A 19981-nucleotide genomic window follows, 5' to 3' on the forward strand; every position below is an offset into this window, starting at 1 on the left:
GTGGGAAGGAGGGCAAGGAGGGCGGCGGCGACGCCAAAAAAGGCCAGATTCGCGGGGCAGTGATCGAGTGCCGTCCGCGAGCTCAACCAGCGAGCGCTCTCTCGCGCGCAGCGGTGCGCTTCTTTCGCCAGCCGATGCGCACCGTTCAGAAGCACGTCGCCCGCACCGAGAGCGCCTCCTCGCGAGCCTGTGACCACCTCGTCGACCCGCTTCCCGCGGCTTTTCTCGCCGGCCTGGACCGCCGCTATCAGATCGTGCCCATGAGACAAGCGACTCGTCGAAAGGACGACGATCTCGTAGTACTGGGTCCCTGCGCAACGCTCAGCCGTCCGTCCCCGTCAAAGTGCTTCGGCGGAGGGGACCGTGCGCGAGACGCCCAAGTTGGCCTCCTCAAGTCGGTAGATCCAGCTTAACGCTATCAAGGGTTGCATGGTGTAGTTGGTCATCACGTCAGTTTAACATTCAGTTCACTGAAGGTCCTCAGTTCAAACCTGGGTGCGATCACCTTTTTGGCTCGGCGGCATTGCGCCCTTACACCCGCACGGGTCTACTTCCCTTTGCAAGCGACCAAGCGAAGCATCCTCTCGCTCGTAAAGCTGCCGGCGAGGAGGTCAGACGGGTTGGCGGGCCGTCGAAGGTCGGCTCACCCTCAACGCTGCCGGCTGACCACGCCAGGCGAGCTATCATTGCTTTGAAAGCTTCGAAAACGCCCAGGCATGCACAGAAAGCCGCCCGCGAGAGGCTCAAGTTGGCGCCGAGCTGCGGTCGAGAGACGACGACGACGTGGGAGCTCCCTCGCCTCTCCTCCTTTCTCTCCCACCCCATCAGCCCAAGTGAGTCGCTCGCTCTTCCGCAAGGGTCAGCGCACGCGTTGCTCCGCGACAGGGCAGCGCGTGCGCTCACCAGGGTCCCCCGTTCGCCCGGCGAGTTGGCACTGACGAGGTGCCTTGCCCCCCTCCGCTCCCCTCCCCTTTGGCCTCCTCTCTCGCACGCACACTCTCTCCCTGCACCCCTTGCACCTTCCCGACACTCTCCCCCCCCTTCCCACCGTCCGCCAATGTCGACCATCTTCCGCCGCGGCCTCTCGACTGCTCCCAGCATGAGCGTACGTTTTACCCCGAGTTCCCGCACGTTCGAACAGCATCCTCACCCGCGCTTGCCCCTGCAGAACGTCTTCTTCGACATCACCAAGAACGGCGCGCCCTTCGGCCGCATCACCTTCAAGCTCTGTACGTCCCTCTCCCTCTCTTCCCTGCGCCCGCCAACCGCGATGATGTCGTCGTCGGCCCCTGCGAGAGACCGCCGTTGCTGATCGCAGCTTCCCCACTTCCCTTCCGACCTCGCAGACGACGACGTCGTCCCCAAGACGGCTGTGCGTCCTCCTTCCCTCCCTCTCTCGCACCCACAGTACCCGAGTCCCGGCCGAGACTGACCCTGCCCTCGTTGGCGTCGCCCTTCTGCAGAAGAACTTCCGCGAGCTCTGCACGGGCGAGCACGGCTTCGGCTACCAGGGCTCGTCGTTCCACCGCGTCATCCCGGACTGTGCGTCGCTCTCTCTCTCTCCTCGTTCCGAGGCACCAGACTGACCTCGTCGTCCTCGCGCGCAGTCATGCTCCAGGGCGGTGACTTCACCCGTGCGTCCCTCCTTTCTCACTCTCTTTGTCAGTCGATGCGACACTGACATTCTGCGACGACAGGCGGCAACGGCACCGGCGGCAAGTCGATCTACGGCGAGAAGTTCGCCGACGAGAAGTGCGTCCTCCTCTCGCCTCGCCTCGCCGCACGAGCTCCCACCTGACCCTCGTGTCCCCTGTACAGCTTCAAGCTCCGTCACACCAAGCCCGGCCAGCTCTCGATGGCCAACGCCGGCCCGAACACCAACGGTGAGACCCTCTCGGCCCCCGCCTCGTCCCCCGGCCGTGGACTGACCCTCCTTCTTCGCCCAACTCAGGCTCGCAGTTCTTCATCACCACCATCGTCACCTCGTGGCTCGACGGCAAGCACGGTGCGTCGAGAAAAGCCCGCTTCGACGTCGGCGAGCGCGAGAACTGACCCCAATCGTGGCCTGCAGTCGTCTTCGGCGAGGTCGTCGACGGCATGGACATCGTCAAGAAGATCGAGGGTGAGGGCTCCGGCTCGGGCAAGACCAAGTCGACCATCACCATCGCCAAGTCGGGCGTCTGGTGCGTCGCTCGTTCCTCTTCCTTCGTCGCCTGAGCCTCGAGAACTGACGGTCCCCCTCGACCGCCCCGCAGCTAAATCGCTCGAACGCGAAAAGACGGCGCTTGAGCGTAGGCGCGCGATGCTGTCGAATGAACAAAGCAGTTGTTGATCGTCTTCCTGAGCAAGCGAGAGCGAGAGAAAGCCCACGACAGAGAGCGAGAGAAGTGAGGCAACACGAGCGAGGCGCCGTCGTCCCCTCATCAACTTGGCCCGCCTGTGCTGCCCCGCCGAGCTCGCCACGACCATGAGCAAAGCTGCAGAGCACGCACATGTACAGCACGACGCGCCCCGCCGCCGTGGTCGCCTCGTCTTGATCTTCATCGCCGGCCTCGTCTCGGTCCCTCTGCTCGTCGCCCAGGCGTACCTGTTGCCGCGCGTGCTCGTCAGATCGACACACAAGGACTACCTGCACCCGCACACGCACGCGCGCGACCGCTCGATCGACTGGTCCTTCCTCCACCACTCGCGACAGTGCCCCCACCTCAAGCCAGTCGGCGTCGACGAGTTCAGCCCGCGTCGCGCTCGTCTAGCGTCCGCGCTCTCGAGTACTGGGTCTGGTGCACGCGCATGGGCCGCCTACATCTCGGAGCCGAGGTGCGCCCACATCTCGCCGTCCCTCCTCCTCCTCGACCTTGACCATGGCGGCTAACCCGACTCCTGTCGACAGCGCCAACACCCTCTACTACCTCAACCTCACCCAGGCCAACTGGTACCTGTCGGAGCGGCCCTGGCTCGTCGCGCTCTCGCCCCCGACCTCACCCGACGAGCACGCCCACCTGTCGGTCCTCGCGCCCGCGTTCGAGCTGTCACGCTCGCAGCGCCTCCCGTTCGCCCTCACGCCAGAGCAGCGCGACCGCATCGACTGGATCACGTGGCAGGAGGCCGATGACCCGTACGCCGTCCTGCTCGAGCACCTCGCCGGTCTGCGCGGTGACGAGTCGAGTGTGCCCTGGTCGCTCGAGGTCGAGGAGAACGTGCGCACGTTCGTGCGGGACGGCCTCGCCGCTGCGGCGAGTCGTGTCGGCGAGAACGCCCCGAGCGTCGGGCTCGCCAAGCTCGAGGTGCGGGAGCTGCGCATGCGCAAGACCGAGGCCGAGGGCAAGATCCAGCACTGCGTCGCCAAGGTGCGCCCACTCGACCTCTCGACCTCTCTCTCGCACGTCACTGACTCTGGATGATCATCTACAGATCACGGTCAAGGCGCTCCAAGCGGTCCGCACCCACCTGCGCGTCGGCATGACTGAGAAGGAGGGAGAAGCGGTCCGTCCTCCTTCCTCTCTCCCTTGCGCCGCCTGTACCTAACTCTGACGTCCTCGCGTGCCCTGCAGCTCATCACGAACGCCCTTCGCGCCGGCGGCCTGACCGACATCGGCGTCATCACCCTGTTCGGCGACAATGCGGCGCTCCCGCACGCCTCGGCCAGCGCCGACCGCCGCCTCAAGAAGGACGAGTTCGCCCTGTTCGACGTCGACGGCTCTCTCTTCGGCTACCAGGTACCTCTCTCTCCTCTCGCTGTCACCTCCACGCGCAGACCTGACTCGCATCCCTCTCGCAGAGCGACTTTACCCGCACCATGCTCCCCGATCCTCCCTCGTCGCGCTTCTCGCGCTCGCGCTCGCCGCCCAAGTGGCCCTCTGCACGTGCCGAGAAGGTCTGGCGCACGATCCGCCTCGCGCAGCAGGCCGCCCTCGACACGCTCGTCGCGCCGGCAAGCAACGAGACGAGGTCCGTGCACGCCGCCGACGTCGACCGAGCTGCGCGCCGCATCATCGAGGACGCCGGGTGGGGCGCCTACTTCACGCACCGCCTCGGGCACGGCATCGGGCTCGAGGTGCACGAGCACCCGTACCTCAACGGCGGCAACTCGGAGCAGGCGCTCGTCGCCGGCGAGACGTTCTCGAACGAGCCGGGCATCTACATCGAGCGCGACGCCGACCCGGACCCGCAAGGTCACGGTATCGGTATCAGGCTCGAGGACATGGTGCGCAAGACGGAGCGCGGGTGGGAGCTAGTGAGCGGCGAGCCGCTCGCGACGAGCCCTTGGGACCCTTGAGAGCCAGCGTGCAATAGACGAGACGCGCCGACGTTCTGCGGCAGCTCGACATGCGACACGCAGAGCCAGAGAGAGACAGCGAGAGTAGAGCTCGAGAGCCACGTCGGCAAGCCGGAAGGAGGTCGGCCAGGTCCGAGCCAACTGACCGCTCCTCGAGCGTGTTCTGAAGGTGAATCTCGTGCGGGCGACGACAAAGAGCCTTTCCTCGCGCTCTCGAGAGACGACGAGAGTCGAGGAAAGACACCTTATATTGCTGGCACGACAAGCGAAGGCAGATCTCGAGGCAAACCACCGCCACCAATCCCTCGCCCTCGCTCAGAAACTCGCCTCGCCGTCTCCCTCCCGCCCGCAGCAGCTCTTGCGGATCACGCCCTCGCTCATGCTCCACCAAAGCCGAACGTCCTGTCGCGCCGCTGCGCCCGGGCCGACGCGTCGGTCCGACTCGAGGCGACGTCTACAGCGCGACCTGGCACTGCGGCACGAGCCCACCGCCGGTCGAGCTCGACGAGCGCTCGTCGGGCGGCACCGTCGGTGGACCGAGAGGCGTACCGTGTGCCGGTGACGGCCCGTACCGATGGAGGAATTGCGGCTGCGGGTCGGCGGAGCCACGTGGGTGCGCGCGCGCCGTGTCCCGCACGCGCTTGTCGTGCGGCGCGATGCCGAGGCGCGCGGCGATGTCGGCGTCGGGGTGACGGGCGAAGGAGGTGGAGGAGGAGGACGCCGAGTCGGGACGAGCCGGCGGTGAGGGCACGAAGGAGGCGCCGTCGACCGTTGGCGGGCCGTGCGCAGGCCGAGCGGCGGCATGCGGCATGGCCGATGCGCCTCGCTCGAGCGCCGAAGAGGCGGCAGAAGGAGGGCGAGCGCCCGGCGCTGTCGGGGGCTGAACGTTCGGGTCGGCAGGACGGCTCGAAGATGTCGATGCGTGCGAAGAAGGACGAGGAGGTTTGGCCGACGACGTCTTGGCGGACGGCTTCAGGTGATTCGGGCCGACCCAACGTGCGGTAGCAGCTGCAGGTTGTGGGTCAAGTCAGTGCTCGAGCGCGACGTCCGCGACGCGAGGAGGACGAGGACGCACCGAAGCGCAGGCCCTCGGGCTCGACCTTGTGCTCGAACAGCTTCTGCATGTTGGCGCCCTGCGTGCGCGAAGAATATGATCAGTCTGGGTGCAGGGCAGGGCTGAGAGAGAGAGAGAGAGCGGGCGCACCTCCATGATGAGCACGTGTCCGTGCTTGAGCCTCGCCTTGAGCACGACGCGCGACGTGTTGCCCGAGCCCTTCTTGGACGAGCCATCGTCACCCTCGTCGTCGCCCTCGTCGTCGGTATCGACGTGGTCCTGCTTGCCCAGCTTGGCGGCCTTCTTGAGCGGCTTCTTGACCTTGGCGCGGAACGACATGACGGCGTCCGAGCCGAGCGAGAGCGACGCGACGTACTGGCCGAGGCCGGCCTCGCCGTCGTCGTGGTACTGCGAGGATCGGGAGATGTCAGTAAAGAGGCCGGACGGCAGGGTCCCGCAGACCGAGATGCGGCGAGATGAGGAAGGAGGAGGGAGGGGAAAGAAGCTCGAGAGCCGGCGACGCACGTTCATTCTGCCGCCAGTCACTGCGGTGGAAGGGCAAGGTCAGGAGAACGTCCATATTGTGGAGGAGAGAGAGAGAGAGAGAGAGGAGTAGGACGCACTGTACGCGACCGAGAGGATCTCGTTGAAGTTGGTCTCGGGGCCGTCGCCGACGACCGAGCGCACGACCGTCTCGAGGTAGTCGCGGGCCTCGAGCGCGCACACCGGGGCGCAGGGCTGAGCCGAGGTGCTGTCGGACGTCGTGAGGGGTGGCGACGTCGCAGAAGGGAAAGGGTAGGTCGCCATCGAGACGGCGTGCTTGTAGCGCTCGCCCGAGTTGAACGTGACTGCGACGACGACGACGCGGTCAGTCCTGATCGTCGAGTGCCAGAAGGACCCAGGGGAGAGCAAGAGGACGCACACTGCTGGCAAAGGAGGGAGCCGGTGGCTGTTGCGAGGGATCAACTTGGGAAGGTCAGTACGAGGAGAGGAGGGGGGAGCCCGAGGAGAGGAGGGGGGAGCCCGAGGAGAGGGGGCAGTCGGGACGCACCCTGGTGCTTCTGCAGCGGGTTGCGCCGGAACAGTGCGCCCGCCTCGACGCCCTGGTACTCCTCGAACAGCTTGTCGCCCTTCTGACACGCGCTCGCCTCGACCGGCCACAGGTGGTGGACCTTTGCCGTGCCGCCTCCCGCCGCCGCCGCCGACAGGTCGACCGTGTACCCTGCGTACCCTCGCACGGCCTCGATCGGCGTCGACGAGTACGGCGCCGTGATGAAGCTCGGCACGCCGACCTCGAGGCCGCGCCCTTTGCCCTTGCCCTTGCCCTCGAACTCGTCGGCGCGGAACGTGCGCGCCGTCGCGTCCGTCTCGGCGCCGCACCCGGCGCAGATGAGGCGCAGCCACTCGCTGCGAGAGCTGAGGCGCCCGCACGTCGAGCACCCGAAGCCGCGCCACGCTTGGACGCCGTAGTCGGAGATCTGGGAGGCGCCGCTCAGCGACTGCAGGGTGCGGGGCGCGAGCAGCTGCGGGACGAGGTCGGAGGAGGGGAGCGAGGGCGTGAGGTCGAGGAAGGAGGAGCGGTAGGTGAGGGTGCCCGCGATCGGCATCTTGCCGTCGACCTGCGGAAGCGAGAGGTCAGGACGCCGAACGGCCACGACGAGATAGACAGAGAGGACACGCCGACGCACGAGGAAGAACCGGTCGCACGCCTCGTTGTAGCACTCGACGTCCTCGCAGTATGCCCGCTTGTACTCGACGCCGCACGTCCCGCACGTGCCGCGCTCAGACTCGTCGTCGGCGCCCGTCGTCACGTCGACGAAGCCCGAGTCGACCGTGTGGTCGCTGCTCGACGAGCGCGGCGACGGCGGCGAGCTGTCGACGTCGTCGCTCGAGATGTCCATGTCGGACCCGGCGTCGACGACGGGGGCGACGGGCGGCATCGACGGGCGAGTGACGCGCTCGAAGCGCAGGCCTGCGAGGCGGTTCGACGACGCCGAGGTCTTCGAGGCAGTCGGCGGTCGAGGAGCAGGCCGTGAGGCGCTGGCGAGGTCGGCGAGAGGAGCCGACGATGACGTGGCGAGGTGGGGAAGGACGGGTGCGACGACAGGGCGGCGGGAAGAGGAGGGAGCGTGCAGCTCAGGTGAAGAGGACGGGGCACGAAGCGCAGGGCTGACGGGCTTGACCTCGAGTGACGACCTGCCCGGGCGAAGCTTGTCAGTAGACGAACGACGACGAGGGAGGGAGAGAGAGTTGAGCGCACTTGTCCTTGCCGATGACGTGAGCGAACCAGGGCTCGCCCTGGGACGCGAGCCACTCGAACCGGACCTGCGAGAGAGAGAGACACGAGTCGGCGCCGTCGGCGTGCGCAGGAACAAAAGGGAGGATGACGCACCTTGAAGCGCACGAAGTACTTGTCCTCCTCGGCTTTATTGACCGGCTCGCCCTCGGCCTGCGGCGGACGTGACAAAGGCAAGGGTCAGAATCTGTGACACCTGGCTGGGGGAGAAGCTCGGGCGAAAAGGGGAAAAGGAGACGGACCCAGATGTCGGTGACGAGGTAGTGCCCGAGCACGGCGTACCGGACGCCGTCCTCGCCCATGGTCTTGAGCTTGGGGAAGTGCTCGTACGAGGAGCCGGCGATGAGCACGACGGGCGTGCGCGTGGCCATGCAGTTGGACAGCGCCCGGATGCGGATGCCCTCGCGCGTCTGGTGGGCCTTGAGGCGTGCGCCGCCGCCGGCGAGGACCTCGGAGCCGCCGCCGCCATGCGAGACAACGATCTTGCCGTCCGAGGAACAGGCGTCCGATGGCGAGGGAAAGGCGTCGAGCAGGTACCCGAGGCAGCGCTCCTGGTTATCGTCTGCGGCCGGCGAGCAAAGGCATGTCAGGCGTCGCTCGTACAGTCTCGAGGTCGACATCGACCACGAAGAGAGAGAAGAGAGGAAGGATAGGACGCACAGTGCCCGCCCTGGTAGCTCCGGAAGTACTCGAGGCTCTCGCACAGCTCCTGCCGGCCCTGGCACCAGATGGGCGGCTTGCCCGCCGCCGTCATGCTCAGGCCGCGCTCGACTGGGACCCACGAGTCGCGCACGTCGAGCGCCGGGTGGCGCGGTCGAGGTTTGGGCGCCTTGGGCGCCTTGGACGCCTTGGGCGCCTTGGGCGCCTTGGACGCCTTGGGCGCCTTGGCGGGGCGAGCAGTGACGGCGGTGACGGCGGTCGGCGGCGGGCATGGTGCCCTGGAAGATACGACTCGAGGCGGCAAAAGGGCGGTCGAGGGGCCTGCGACAGGCGGGGCGGATGGGCGGGCGAAGGAGGAGGGAGGAGGGAGGGTCTGCGGCTGGGCGCGCAACTCGGGGTCCCTCGGGACGATGGGGACCGGCGATTGCGCCGGCTCAGGAGCGAGGTGCGAGGCGGCCGTGACGAGGGGCGTCGTCGTGAGGAAGTTCTCGACCGGCCACTTGGCGGAGCAGTCGTGACCGGTCGGCTTGAGGCTCGGGACGCGCGAGCTCGACGACGCCCGAGACGCGCTCGTCGCACCTCGAGGCTTCGACGACGACGACGACGAAGCGCCGTAGCCCTCGGCGGCGTAGCGCCGCGGCGGCTTGGACTCGCGGCGAGCCGGGAGCGCTGCGGGGGCGCCGGCGCCGACGGCGCCGTCAGGCCCGAGCCACAGCTCGGGACAGGTCGTCGATGCCGTCGTCTGGTACGCAGAGCGCGCCTCGAGGTGCGCGAGAAGGGTCGGAGCGAGGGAGGAAGACGAGAACGGGCGCTCGAGGGCGACGGCGGGCGCGCCGAGTGCACCGACAGCGGCGGACGGCGCCGACGCCTTCTGCCGCCGCTTCTTGGCGACCTGCACGTGCTCCTGCGTCGAGCTCGACTCGGCTGCGACCGACAGGACGGGTGAGCGCGGCCGCTTGGGCGGCGTGACGCCGACGCTCGCGCTCGGCGGTGCCGCGCGCTCGACAGGATGGACGACGGGCGCCGGGCCGAGCAGCTCTGGCGACTCGCGCACCGACGCCTGCGACGCGGCTGCCTCGGCCGAGCGCTGCACCTCGTCGCGCTCGGCGTACGGGCTCGGGCCGGCGAACAGGGCGAGTCGGGGCGCCCGCAGGAGGTCCGGGGCGGCCGGGTCGTGCGAGAACGAGTCGCCCTGGAGCATGCGGAGCTCGTACGACAGGCGAGGCCGCTTTGCCTGCGACGATGGCGCGGCGGCGGCGCTGGCGGTGCGGGAGGTGCGGCGACGAGCGGGCGTGCTGGTCGGCGCGGCGTCGTCATGCTGGGCGAGCGGCTCCTCCTGGGCGCCTGCAGTCTCGACGACCGTCGCACTGCGCCGCCTCGGCACCCGCTTGCGCGCCCTCGCGCCTCGACCCGACTGCCCCGCTGCTGCGCCGGGCACGCGCGCCGCCTCGTCGTCCGTCGTCGCGCTCGCCAGGTCGCGCTCGTTGTCGCGACGGCGCTTCGAGCTGCTGGTGGACGCAGTGGACGGCGGCGCGGTGGCTCGACGCGTCGTGGCGGACGAGGGAGGGCGAGAAGTCGCGCTGGATGATGAGGTCGTCGGCGAGGGCGAGACGCGCTTGGCGCGAGTGGACGGGCGATTGGGCGTGTCGCGAGAAGTCGCACGCGTGCTGGACCGGGTCGAGGCAGCCCTCGCTGCCGTCGAGCGGCTGCGGTTGCTCGGGACGGGCGCAGGTGGGGAGGACGGCGAGCGGAGGTGCCACGCTTTCTCGAGCGTCTCGATGTCGGTCAGGTCAGAGTCACTGGCGACTTCTGCCATGGCTGTGGCGGTACGCTGCTCGCTGGCGGGCAAGCGAGGCTGGGTGAGGGAGCGAGAACAGAGGGTCGACACGACCGCTTTGCCGGCCGCGAGCACAAAGGCTCCCACGCTCCTTGTCCTCCCTGAGAGACTCAACCGGCTCGCTCGTCCTGTCTGAGTACTAGCGCCGATGTCTGGCGCGCAAGAACGTCCGCTCGTAGCGGTGTCCTCGGGCCCAAGTTCTCGCTCGAGCCCGACTCGCTCGCGCGTGCTGCCGCACGCAGAGTCGCCCTCTCCGTTCGAGTCGTCCCTGCCCAGCCAGAGAGAGAGGGAAGGACAAGGGAGTGAAAAGACAGGATCGCCGGCGCAAGGTTGCGAGGAGGGAGGCCAACGAGCGAGCCAGCACCTCGCGCTCGAACAGCGCTTGTTCGCGCGGCAGCCCAGGACAGGGTCGCGCTCGTCGCAGCCAGGAGCAGCGTATGATCCTCCTCGCGCTGTGCGCGTGTGCTCGGCGGCACGAGCGGCCTGGACGAGCGTGAAGAAGGGTCGAGAGAGGGAAGCGAGGGGAGGAACGCTCGCTGCGAGCGACCCGGCCGCGAGGCAGGCGGCGCATTCGCCCAGAGCACCTTTGAGCGCAAGTGCACGAGCGTGCGCGGTCGCAAGGAGCCGCGAAAGACGCTCGTCGGGCTCGCGCACAACGAGCCCCGCGCGAAATCGCCGCGACGAGCGGGAGTAGCAGGGGCGAAGCAGAGGACGGCGGGGGTGCCACGCCGGGCAGCATGGGTAGCCTAGGAACAAGTTCTGAGGCAAGCATGAGCTGTGGCGCTGACGGAGAGGTTGACGCGGGAGCCAAGAGGTGGACGACGACGACGTCGAGGCCGACCTCGCTCACCCACAGCACGCGCTTGACCTGCGCTACAAGAGCAGAACCAACAGCTCGTTATCGACTGCCGTCCAGTCGGCCGAGGTACAGAGCCGTCGCCCGCCCGGTCGCCGTCAGCTTCCTCCACCTCGTCGTCGTCTCTGTCCGCCTTCCGCCTCGACACCGGCACCTCGGCCTGTGGGACCATGGCCTACTCGCGCCCGTTCCCTGCACCACCGGCGACGCAGCCCTACACGTCCGTCGCCAGCCCGCCGTTCCGTGCCCCGGCACCCGCAGGTCCTCCTCCAGCTGCCGCCCCACCACCCTCGTCCGTCCCCGCCGGCACCCTCCCGCCAGGGACCCTCGTCGAGGTCGGTCAGTACCGCGTCACCGTCCAGCGCTTCCTCAGCGAAGGTGAGCCCTCCCTCTCTCGCCTGCCCCCTCCCTCGAGCCTCCGCCCCCGCTTGCCGGTGACGATGCGAGGTCGGGTCCAGCGACCACAGCTTGAGCGCTCCCACGGCCACGGCCATTCGAGTCACCTGGTGGTCTCAAACAGGTGCACGCACTGACTCGCACCGTTCCCCACCTGCAGGCGGCTTTGCGCACGTCTACCTCGCCCAGTCGGCCGTCCCGCTCCCGCCCAACTCGCCCACCGGCACGACCCAGCATGTCCTCAAGCGCATGGTCGTCCCCGACAAGCGTGGCGTCGAGGAGGTCGGCCGAGAAGTCGACGTCATGGTGCGCCCGCCGCCTCTCGAGAGCTGCACCGCCTCGACGACCGACCTGACTCTTTCCCCTCCTCGCCCACTCGCAGCGCCAGCTCAAGAACCACCCCAAGATCGTCAACATGATCGAGGCGTCGGTCGCCGACCTGCCCGGCGGCGTCGACGGCAGCAAGGGCTACGAGATCTACATTCTCATGGAGTGGTGCCAAGGTGCGCTCGCCCTGTTTCCCTGTTGTCATGCGCCTCGAGAGCACGACTGACTCGTCTCCCGAACGCTTGCAGGCGGCGGCATCATCGACATGATGAACACGCGGCTGCAGAACCGCCTCACCGAGGGCGAGATCCTCAAGATCTTTAGCGACGTCGTCGAGGTGCGTCGGGCTCTTTTCTCCTTCTCCGCGCCGTCTCGACGAGCTCGATCTGACGCAGTCTACGCCCACAGGCCGTCGCGCACATGCACTACCAGTCGCCGCCGCTTATCCATCGAGACCTCAAGGTCGAGAACATCCTCCTCTCGCCGCCGCAGACGTACAAGCTGTGCGACTTTGGCTCGACGACGCGCCCTCTGCCGCGCGACAAGGTGCCGACGACGGTCGAGGGCATCCAGAAGCTCGAGCACTCGATCAACAAGACGACGACGCTCCAGTACCGCGCTCCCGAGCTCGTCGACGTCTGGGGCCGCAAAGGGTTCGACGAGAAGATCGACATCTGGGCGCTTGGCGTCTTCCTGTACAAGCTGTGCTTCTACACGACGCCGTTCGAGGAGCACGGTCCGCTCGCCATCCTCAACGCGCAGTACAAGGTGCGCCCTCTTCCTTCTTGCCCTCCTCTCTCGCCAACCAGTCACGCAGGCGGACCCGAGACTGACTCGTATGCTCGTCCCGCAGTTCCCGGCGTACCCGGCCTACTCGTCGTCGATCCGCAGCCTCATCGGCGCCATGCTGCAGGAGCGCGCGAGCCAGCGCCCGAACATCTACCAGGTCCACGAGATGACGTGCCGCCTGCGCGGCGTCCCTGTTCGACTCGAGAATGTGCGTCAGGACTCTCTCTCGGCGTCACGCCCTCCAAAGATGCCCCCGAAGCGCAGCACTCACCTTTGTTTCCCTCGTGCGCGCAGAAATACGCCCTCGGCGCCTCGTCCGCCTCGAGCATCCCCGCTCTCGCGCAACGCGGCCCTCCTCACCCTCCCGCCTCTCCTCACGCCTCGACCCCTCTCGGCGCCCCCTCATCCCTCCCCGTGTCGCCGCTCCCGACAGCCGGTATCCTGTCCTCTTCGCCTCACGCCGCCGCCAGCTCGGGCTCGGTGCCCGGCCTCGCCGGGATGGCCAACCAGGTCGCGCCTATGCGCCGGGGCAGGCCGGGCAAAGGTGCGCCGGGCGGAAGCGAGCCCATCGCCGTGCCCGAGCGACAAGTGCGCACGGGCCTCGCCGAGTGGCATCAGGGCGGCGAGCGCGCCGAGAAGGACCGCGCGAGCGTCGGCATGGACTGGGACGGCTTCGGCGCGCCGGCGGCGAGCAGTGCTGGAGGGGCGGCAAGCGCGAGCGGGTTCGGCGACGCGTTCGCGCCGGCGGCGACGCCCAAGCTCGACCCGTCGGCGACGGCCGGCGCCGCGCTCGAGACGAGCGTCGAGCTGCCGCGCAACGCGGGCATGTTTGCCGCGCTCGCAGGGCGGGGCGGCCCGGGCAGCCCGATGGCGCTCGACGAGGGCGGCAAGGAGGGTGCGGGTTCGGGCGTCAAGGCGGACGACGGCGAGCGGCGCAGGTTCGAGGAGTCGTTCCCGGCCATCGAGCTTGACGGCCCGCTCGACTCGCTCCCTGCGCCGGCAAAGGAGGAGGCCAAGGCGCACGCGGGCAAGGAGGAGAACATGAGCGCGGCGGCACCTCTCGGCTCGGCGAGCCTCGTCGACACGTCGTCCCCGCCGGCATCCACCTCTGCGCCCTCGTCAGCAACCCTGCCGCCACAGCTCACGGGCGAGCAAAACTCGGCAGCGCCCGGCCCTCCCCTCCCTCGGCGTCCGCCTACCGCCTCGCCGTCCCTTCCTCCTGCGCCCGCGCCCAAGCCCGAGCCGCACCGCCAGCTCACCAAGCCCGGCCTCGTCTCGCGCGGCTCGCAGACGTCGCCGCACCTCATGGCGTCGTGGCGACCGCAGCAGTCGGCCTTGTCGTCGTCGGCGGCGCCCGCCGGTTCCGGCGCCGCCGCTCCACTGCCGCCGCAGCAGTCGAGCGCGCTTCGCCAGAGCAGCATCCCCGAGCTTGCGCTCGAGAACGGCGACGAGCCTGGGCGCAGCAAGCCTGTCGTCGACCTCCTCGGCGACGACGACGCGCCGACCCTGCAGTCGCTCACGCCCGTCCTCCGAGCCACGCCCTCGCCGACGCCGCAAGGCTCGTCCGACACGTTCGCGAGCAAGCGTGCTTCCTTCCTCGGCGCACAGCCTCTCTCCTCGTCGTCGACGTCGGCGTCGAGCGGGCCGGCCGAGCGCGAGAAGTTCCGCCCTGTCACCAAGCGCATGAGCCTCTCGCCCGCCGGCTCGCCCAAGCCCGCCCTTGCGCCCGCACCCGCATCGGCCTCGGTGCCCAGGCCCGAGCCCGAACGCGAGCAGAGCGTCGAGGAACGCTTCCCGGCGCTCTCGCTCGACGACGACGAGCCGACCGCGGCGGCGGCTGCGCGACCCGCCAACGGCTCGTCAGAGTTCGAGCGTGTCGTCGAGAAGGAGGAGGACGACTCGAGCGACGACGAGCAGGGCGGCGGCGCGACGCCGTCGGCCGGCGCCAAGGTTGCCGCGCCCGCCTTTGACGACGACGACGACTTTACGCCGCGCAAGCCTGCGACCGAGCGCCCGACGTTGTCCGCACGTGCGTCGAGTGGCATCAAGCTCACGTCGTCGTCGCCGCCACCGCTCGAGCGCAAGGAGTCGACCCGGTCGGCCACGAGCTCGAGCGTCGACCAGCCGTCCCGCCAGGTCTCGACGGCCTCGTCGACGTCCAACGGCGACGGCGGCGTCGACCTCGGTCCCGCCCTCGCGTCCATCCGCAAGTTCGCGCCGCAGGGTAACGGGCAGGCGCCACCGTCGTCGCTCGTCGCCGCGCAGGACGACTTTACGCCGTCATCGCCTCCTCCCAAGCCCATGTCGCCGCCCGCCGCTCCTCTCGTCGCGCCCAAGCCGCAGCCTGCAGGCCGCAAGCAGGCGATCAACAGCCTCGTGTCGCGGTACGAGGGCCTCGGCTCGGCCCTGACGGGCGGTCCGCCGCCGGTCGGCGTCAAGCCCGTCGGGCTGCGCAAGGACTCGACGGGCTCGAGCACGGGCAGCGGCGCAGCGCACTCGCTCCACACGCGCGAGGGTGTGCGGCCGCAGCGCCTGCCGCAGTGGGGCGCCGCCGCCGCCGCCGAGGGCGCAAAGAGCCCCGTCGGCTCGATCCACTCGGTCCACTCGGTCCGCGAGGTGCCCGAGGACAACCCGACCAAGAGCCCGCCGCCTCCTCTCGCGCCCAAGCCGTCGACGCCGACGTCCTTTGCCGCCTTTGGCCCGTCGTCGACGATGGCTCGGGCACCGTTCAAGCCGACGCCGCCGCCCGGCTCGCCCAGCTCGCCCGCCTCGGCTACCGCCCGCCCGTCGTACGGCGTCCACTCGTCACGCCCCTCGTTCGGCTCGCGCGCACCGCCACCTTCGGCCTCTCAGCCGCCGGCCGTCGACTCGAGCGCGCGCCCTCCCCCTTCGTCCGCCTCGTCCGCCGCGCCCGACGCAGGCGAGGAGGAGCAGCGCTTCGCCGGCGTGTCGAACATGAAGAGCCGGTGGGAGAGCATGAACCGGGCGCAGGAGCCGCAGCAGGGACAAGGGCGAGCAGGAGGAGGGCCGAGCGGGAACGCGGCCGCGAAGAGGAGGTCGTGGGCGCAGATCTGAGGACAGGGTCGTAGAGCAGCCTCTCGACGCAGCACTGCCATGTGTACAGACTAATTTCCTTGTTCAAGCCTCTGCTACGGCCCGCGAGAGAGAACCCGGCCACCTCGTCCGCCTCGTTGCAGCTCGTTCGCCCGAATCAGGCGCCCTTCAACCGGCTCGACCTGCGCCTCGGCTGCTGCTCCTCCTTCTTCGGCTTCTGCTCCTCGGGCTCCTCCACCTTGGGCATGAAGCGCTGCGACCGGCGACGAGAGGGCTCGGGCGTGGGCTCCGGTTCAGGCTCGCGCTTGCGCTTGCGCTTCGACGCCGGCGTCGGTGGCGGCGGCGGCGTGGGCTCCTTCTCCTCCTCCGGCTCGACCGTGGGCTCCTCCTCGCGCTCGGACCCGGGCTGCGCAGGCTCGTCGTCGGCCTCGGGCTCGGGCGGCGGCGCGGCCGTTTCCTTCGAGACCGCCTCGTCGGCCTCGACCGGCGACTCCTCGACGGCAGCCTCCTCGGCGTGTTCCTCCTCCTTGTCCGACTCGTGGTGCTCGACCGGGGGCTCAGGAAGCTCCTCGTCGACAGCCGCGAGGGCGCTCGAGCGGCGCGCCGGCGCGGCCCAGCGCACGGGCCGCCACGGTGACGGGAGGACGAACGGCTCGGGCTGGTCGGCCCTGTGCATGAGGTACTGCAGCTCGGCGTCGCTGATGCGCAGGACGCGCAGGAGGAGGGCGACCTGGGCGCGCAGGCGCGTGATCTCGATGCGGTTGTTGGCGAACATGACCGAGCCGGCGCTGCTGGGCTCAAGAGGGCGTCAGTCGCCGAGAAGCGCGAGTAGACGAGGAGAGGGGACGCACATTGCGGCACGAAGTGGGGCTGCGGCAATGTACTCGCACTGGATGCCGCGCACTTGCTGCAGGAATGCCGAGAGGGTCAGGAACGTCGACGACGGCCGAGGAGAGGGACGAGGACGAACGCCTGCGAGTCGATACAGCGTCAGGATCGTCTAAACGAGATAGAGAGGAGATGGCACGCACAAGTCTTGCAGGTCTCGCTCCTGTCGCACTGCAGGACGAGAAAGAACGGGTCAGGACGGCGCCTCTCGAGGAATCGCTCGGTCGGACGCACCGCTCGTTTCGCGATGCGGCAGGCCTCGCAGCTATTTACCCTCGGCGGACCTGGACCGCGCCGGCGCTTGGGCACGACCGGCTCGTCGGCGGGCGGTGGCGGCGGCCGTGGCGGGTGGAACTGAGCGGGAGGCACGGGCAGCTCGGACGCGAGAGCGTGGCTCGCGCCTCGCTCGAGCTCGTCGAAGTAGCGAGCGTTGGCGGCCTTGGACGCAGCACTGGGCATGGCGACGACGCAGCGACACGTTCAAGCGAGAGCCGGAGGCGGCGCGAGACGAGCGACTCGAGCCCGAGGGGAGCGTCCGCGGAAAAGCCGACAGACGGACGGACGGGGCGCGTGCGAGCGGCGGGCCCCTGTCTCTCGCGGAGCTTGCGCGGAGGACGGACGCTGCTCGTGGGCGCTCGAGGAGAGGCATGAGAGCGCGAGAGCAGCGCGACGGCGAGACGCTCAAGGGAGCGAGGCGGTGCACGCGCTGAGAGCGGGATAGCCAGCAGTGCCTTCGAGCAGGTGCTGGGTGGAAGCACGAGCGCGCAGTGTGTCCAGCGAGGTCGCGGCAGCCGTGTGGGCGGAGAGAGACGCGCTCATCACCAAGTTGGAGCGAGGGGACGAGACGTGGAGCTCTTGGCCTCTCTCGCGTCGCCCTCTCCCTCGAGCAGCTACACAATGGTGCGCCCGACCTTCCTCTACAGCCGTGCACACCGGTCAGCGCGCTAGGCGCGTGCAGCGAGCTGACCTCGTTCCCTCCGCCCGCGCCTCTCCCCCCCCCCCCCCCCTCGTCCTCCTCGGCTCGCCCGCCCGCAGGCCGGCAGCCACATCGACCTGCGCAAGCGCAACGCCGCCTTCAACTCGCGCGTCGGCAAGGTCAACAAGCTCACGCCCCAGGAGACGCTCCAGACCAAGCCCGCCGTCCCCCGCTGGACCGTCATCCTCTTCCTCGTCCTCATCGTTGGGGGCTTCGGTACGCCCCTCGTTCCACTGCCAGCGTTCTCTCTCGCCGAGCCGAGCTGACCATGCCCCCCCCACGCAGGTCTCGAGCTCCTCCAGCAGATCATTTCCTACTTTGCCCCGGCCGCTCGCCCGACGGCACGATGAGCTGGCTGCAGCGCGAGAGCGGGCAGGGTCGCAGCGGAGGAGGAGGAGGAGCAGGATACCCAGGCTGTACATATCGTCGACGTCGCGGCAGGGCTGCTGGTCCAGCCGCCTGCATTGCAATTCTTTGCGCTCGCGTCGAAACTCGCCCGGACCCCTCTTTCTCTCTTTCTCGCTCGCTCGACAGCCTCGACAAGTTCTCGTTCCACGCACGCTACCATCCGCACCCTTCCACCCGGACCAGCTTCCACCCGGCGACCAGCTTCGTCCCCCTCTCCTCGCACCACCTCTCGACCTCGCCCTGCTCGTCCGCCCATGCTCCCTCGCCAGCTCGACCCATCTCGGCCGCCCTCGCACACGCGACCGCGAGCGTCTCGAGCCGCTGCAGGCTCGGCGTCGCTCGAAGCGCCTCGAGGAGCGGCTCGAGCGAGCGCGCGTCGAAATCCTCGACCGTAAGGCTGCGGAGCCCGCTCGCCGCCGCCGCCGGCTGCGCGCTCCCGGCCGCTTCGGGCTCGCCGACGACGAGCGTGTGCGAGAAGAAAGCTCGAGAGGGAAGCGCGACGCCCGTGAGGTGCAGGCGCTCGAGGCGAGGAAAGCGCGTCGCCGTCGAGGGGAACCAACCCGTCGCCGGCCCGGTCCCTGCGTGTCGCCGCCCGCACCGCGGAATGTCCCTCACGCTGAGCTGGGTCAAGCGCGGCGCGAGCTCGTCGATAAGGCCGGACGCGACGGGGAGGAACGCGGCGAGGGCGCCTTGGCTCGCGCCTTTGTTGCGGAGCGCGAGCGACGAGAGCGACTCGCGCGAGTTGGAGAGGAGGGCGAGGATCGACGAGAGGGACGTGGCGCCGAACGCCGTCGTCGAAAGCTCGAAGCGCTCGAGCGAGGGGAGGGAGGACGGCTCGGCGAGGTGGGTCGACGGGACGAACCAGTCTCTGCGTGGTGCAACGGGGTCAGCTCGTTCCGGCTCGAGACAAGTACAACCTCGAGACTCACAGCGCGAGTCGGAGAGTGAGGTCGCGAAGCTCGGGCAGGCGAGAGACGAGGGCGAACGTGTCGGCGGCGTCGCAGTTGCGGAGGGTGAGGGTGCGCAACGTCGCCGGCAGCAGAGTCGGCTGCAGGCGGACGTCCTGGAAGAAGCCGACGTCGATGTCGAGCGTATCGATGCATCTGCAGTGGGCGAGGAGGCGGACGAAGCGCTGTTGCTCGCTGCGTGCAGAAGGAACCCGAGGAGGTCAGTGCGCGGTCGAGAGAGGAAAAGGAGAGAGAGACGCACCGAGCGAGGCATTGCGCGTGCCAGCGCTCAGCCTGTACCTCGCGACTGCTGATGAAAGCGTCGTCGCCGCCCGACATGACCGCCGCCTCGCTCGACTGGTCGCCGACGACGTCGACGCCGGAAGGAGGTGCGCCCCAGCCGCAGGCGGCGCGCCTCAGGCTCACGTCGACGTGCCGGACGTTCGACGCTCGCCACGGGTCGTGCTCGAGGGCTTTGACGACGAGCTCGTCGCGCTCGGCGCTGCCGCACCCATTGGCGAACGTGACGTCCTGGCCGAGCACCTCCTGCGCGATGGCGCGCCACAGGCGGCAGACGGACGCGACCTGGCGGTAGGCGCACGTGCGACAGGTGACCGTGAGGTGCGCAAACTGGCCGTGGACGAGGAGAGGCTCAGAGATGAGCGAGGTCGTGAGGGCGTGGCGGATGACCTTGAGGAGGAGCTCGTGCGGCACGGCAGAGAGGGTCGGCATGATGGTGTGCGGCGCGGTCGGCAGTCTCGAGAGAGATGTGTAGAGGAAGAACGATGTCGCCAGATCGGTCGAGCAGGAGCCGGTGCGAGGCGGCTCGAGGACCGTCGCGGTCGAGGACCGGTCACGGCTGGACGATCGAGGAGACGCGCCCCCGTCGAGCGCAGCGGCCAGACGCAAGCGAGCACCTTTGAGGCTGTACTCCAAAACCCGGAGCGCCGGCTCGGGAGCCGTGTCCTCGCAGGATCCTCGGTCGACAGCGCCGAGTCGGAGAGGGCCAGCCGACCTCGGGCCGCCCGACGCCCGGCCGCAGCTCCTCCGGTCCGACCTGCAGCTCATCCCAGCAGATCGACTTTGAGAGCGAAGCCCCCAGGAAGCTGCCTGAGCGACCTCGAGGCTTGGGAAGGTCGCCGAGCCACGGCTGGGAGAGCGAGCTCCCTCACAGTCGAGACCGGCTCCAAGTCGAATCGCACACTCGTAGCTGCACC

At 69.1% G+C, this 19981-nt stretch overlaps 7 protein-coding genes and 1 non-coding gene across 8 annotated transcripts; 5 read left to right on the forward strand and 3 right to left on the reverse strand.

The window, feature by feature from the left end:
- Positions 1 to 423: 423 nt before the first annotated feature.
- RHOBADRAFT_t29 lies at positions 424 to 504 on the forward strand. Its single transcript has one exon. It is a non-coding gene; the product is annotated as a tRNA-Val (tRNA).
- Positions 505 to 1057: 553 nt separating this feature from the next.
- Positions 1058 to 2217, forward strand: RHOBADRAFT_42601 (uncharacterized protein; the record flags this gene model as incomplete). Its single annotated transcript, XM_018414085.1, has 9 exons — positions 1058 to 1105; positions 1169 to 1229; positions 1347 to 1372; positions 1464 to 1542; positions 1608 to 1634; positions 1698 to 1752; positions 1819 to 1883; positions 1952 to 2005; positions 2072 to 2217. 9 exons carry the CDS (start codon positions 1058 to 1060, stop codon positions 2215 to 2217), a joined length of 561 nt encoding a protein of 186 aa, XP_018272321.1.
- Positions 2218 to 2467: 250 nt separating this feature from the next.
- On the forward strand, positions 2468 to 4331 carry RHOBADRAFT_52307 (uncharacterized protein; the record flags this gene model as incomplete). The annotated part of the gene is made up of 5 exons (XM_018416275.1): positions 2468 to 2817; positions 2891 to 3347; positions 3412 to 3483; positions 3552 to 3716; positions 3779 to 4331. 5 exons carry the CDS (start codon positions 2468 to 2470, stop codon positions 4274 to 4276), a joined length of 1542 nt encoding a protein of 513 aa, XP_018272322.1. The 3' UTR covers positions 4277 to 4331.
- Positions 4332 to 4730: 399 nt separating this feature from the next.
- RHOBADRAFT_42603 (uncharacterized protein) lies at positions 4731 to 10102 on the reverse strand (the record flags this gene model as incomplete). The annotated part of the gene is made up of 12 exons (XM_018414086.1): positions 4731 to 5284; positions 5352 to 5409; positions 5481 to 5738; positions 5856 to 5875; positions 5954 to 6178; positions 6253 to 6279; positions 6382 to 6949; positions 7019 to 7526; positions 7591 to 7655; positions 7723 to 7779; positions 7869 to 8188; positions 8287 to 10102. The coding sequence occupies 12 exons, from the start codon at positions 10100 to 10102 to the stop codon at positions 4731 to 4733; spliced, it is 4476 nt and encodes a 1491-aa protein (XP_018272323.1).
- Positions 10103 to 11149: 1047 nt separating this feature from the next.
- On the forward strand, positions 11150 to 12705 carry RHOBADRAFT_13233 (uncharacterized protein; the record flags this gene model as incomplete). Its single annotated transcript, XM_018412133.1, has 6 exons — positions 11150 to 11357; positions 11536 to 11681; positions 11758 to 11878; positions 11951 to 12039; positions 12111 to 12470; positions 12556 to 12705. Coding segments are annotated over 6 exons (1074 nt in total), but the record flags the coding sequence as incomplete, so codon positions are not given.
- A 2997-nt stretch (positions 12706 to 15702) lies between these two features.
- RHOBADRAFT_42605 (uncharacterized protein) lies at positions 15703 to 16892 on the reverse strand (the record flags this gene model as incomplete). Its single annotated transcript, XM_018414087.1, has 4 exons — positions 15703 to 16333; positions 16397 to 16517; positions 16577 to 16604; positions 16707 to 16892. The coding sequence occupies 4 exons, from the start codon at positions 16890 to 16892 to the stop codon at positions 15703 to 15705; spliced, it is 966 nt and encodes a 321-aa protein (XP_018272325.1).
- A 412-nt stretch (positions 16893 to 17304) lies between these two features.
- RHOBADRAFT_66184 (uncharacterized protein) lies at positions 17305 to 17902 on the forward strand (the record flags this gene model as incomplete). Its single annotated transcript, XM_018418889.1, has 3 exons — positions 17305 to 17333; positions 17469 to 17625; positions 17695 to 17902. Coding segments are annotated over 3 exons (393 nt in total), but the record flags the coding sequence as incomplete, so codon positions are not given.
- Positions 17903 to 17970: 68 nt separating this feature from the next.
- Positions 17971 to 19496, reverse strand: RHOBADRAFT_42607 (uncharacterized protein; the record flags this gene model as incomplete). Its single annotated transcript, XM_018414088.1, has 3 exons — positions 17971 to 18685; positions 18747 to 18959; positions 19027 to 19496. 3 exons carry the CDS (start codon positions 19494 to 19496, stop codon positions 17971 to 17973), a joined length of 1398 nt encoding a protein of 465 aa, XP_018272327.1.
- Between the last annotated feature and the right edge of the window lie 485 nt (positions 19497 to 19981).

This window comes from Rhodotorula graminis, assembly GCF_001329695.1.
Source record: "Rhodotorula graminis WP1 unplaced genomic scaffold RHOBAscaffold_4, whole genome shotgun sequence".
NCBI classification, from domain to species: Eukaryota; Fungi; Basidiomycota; class Microbotryomycetes; order Sporidiobolales; family Sporidiobolaceae; genus Rhodotorula; species Rhodotorula graminis.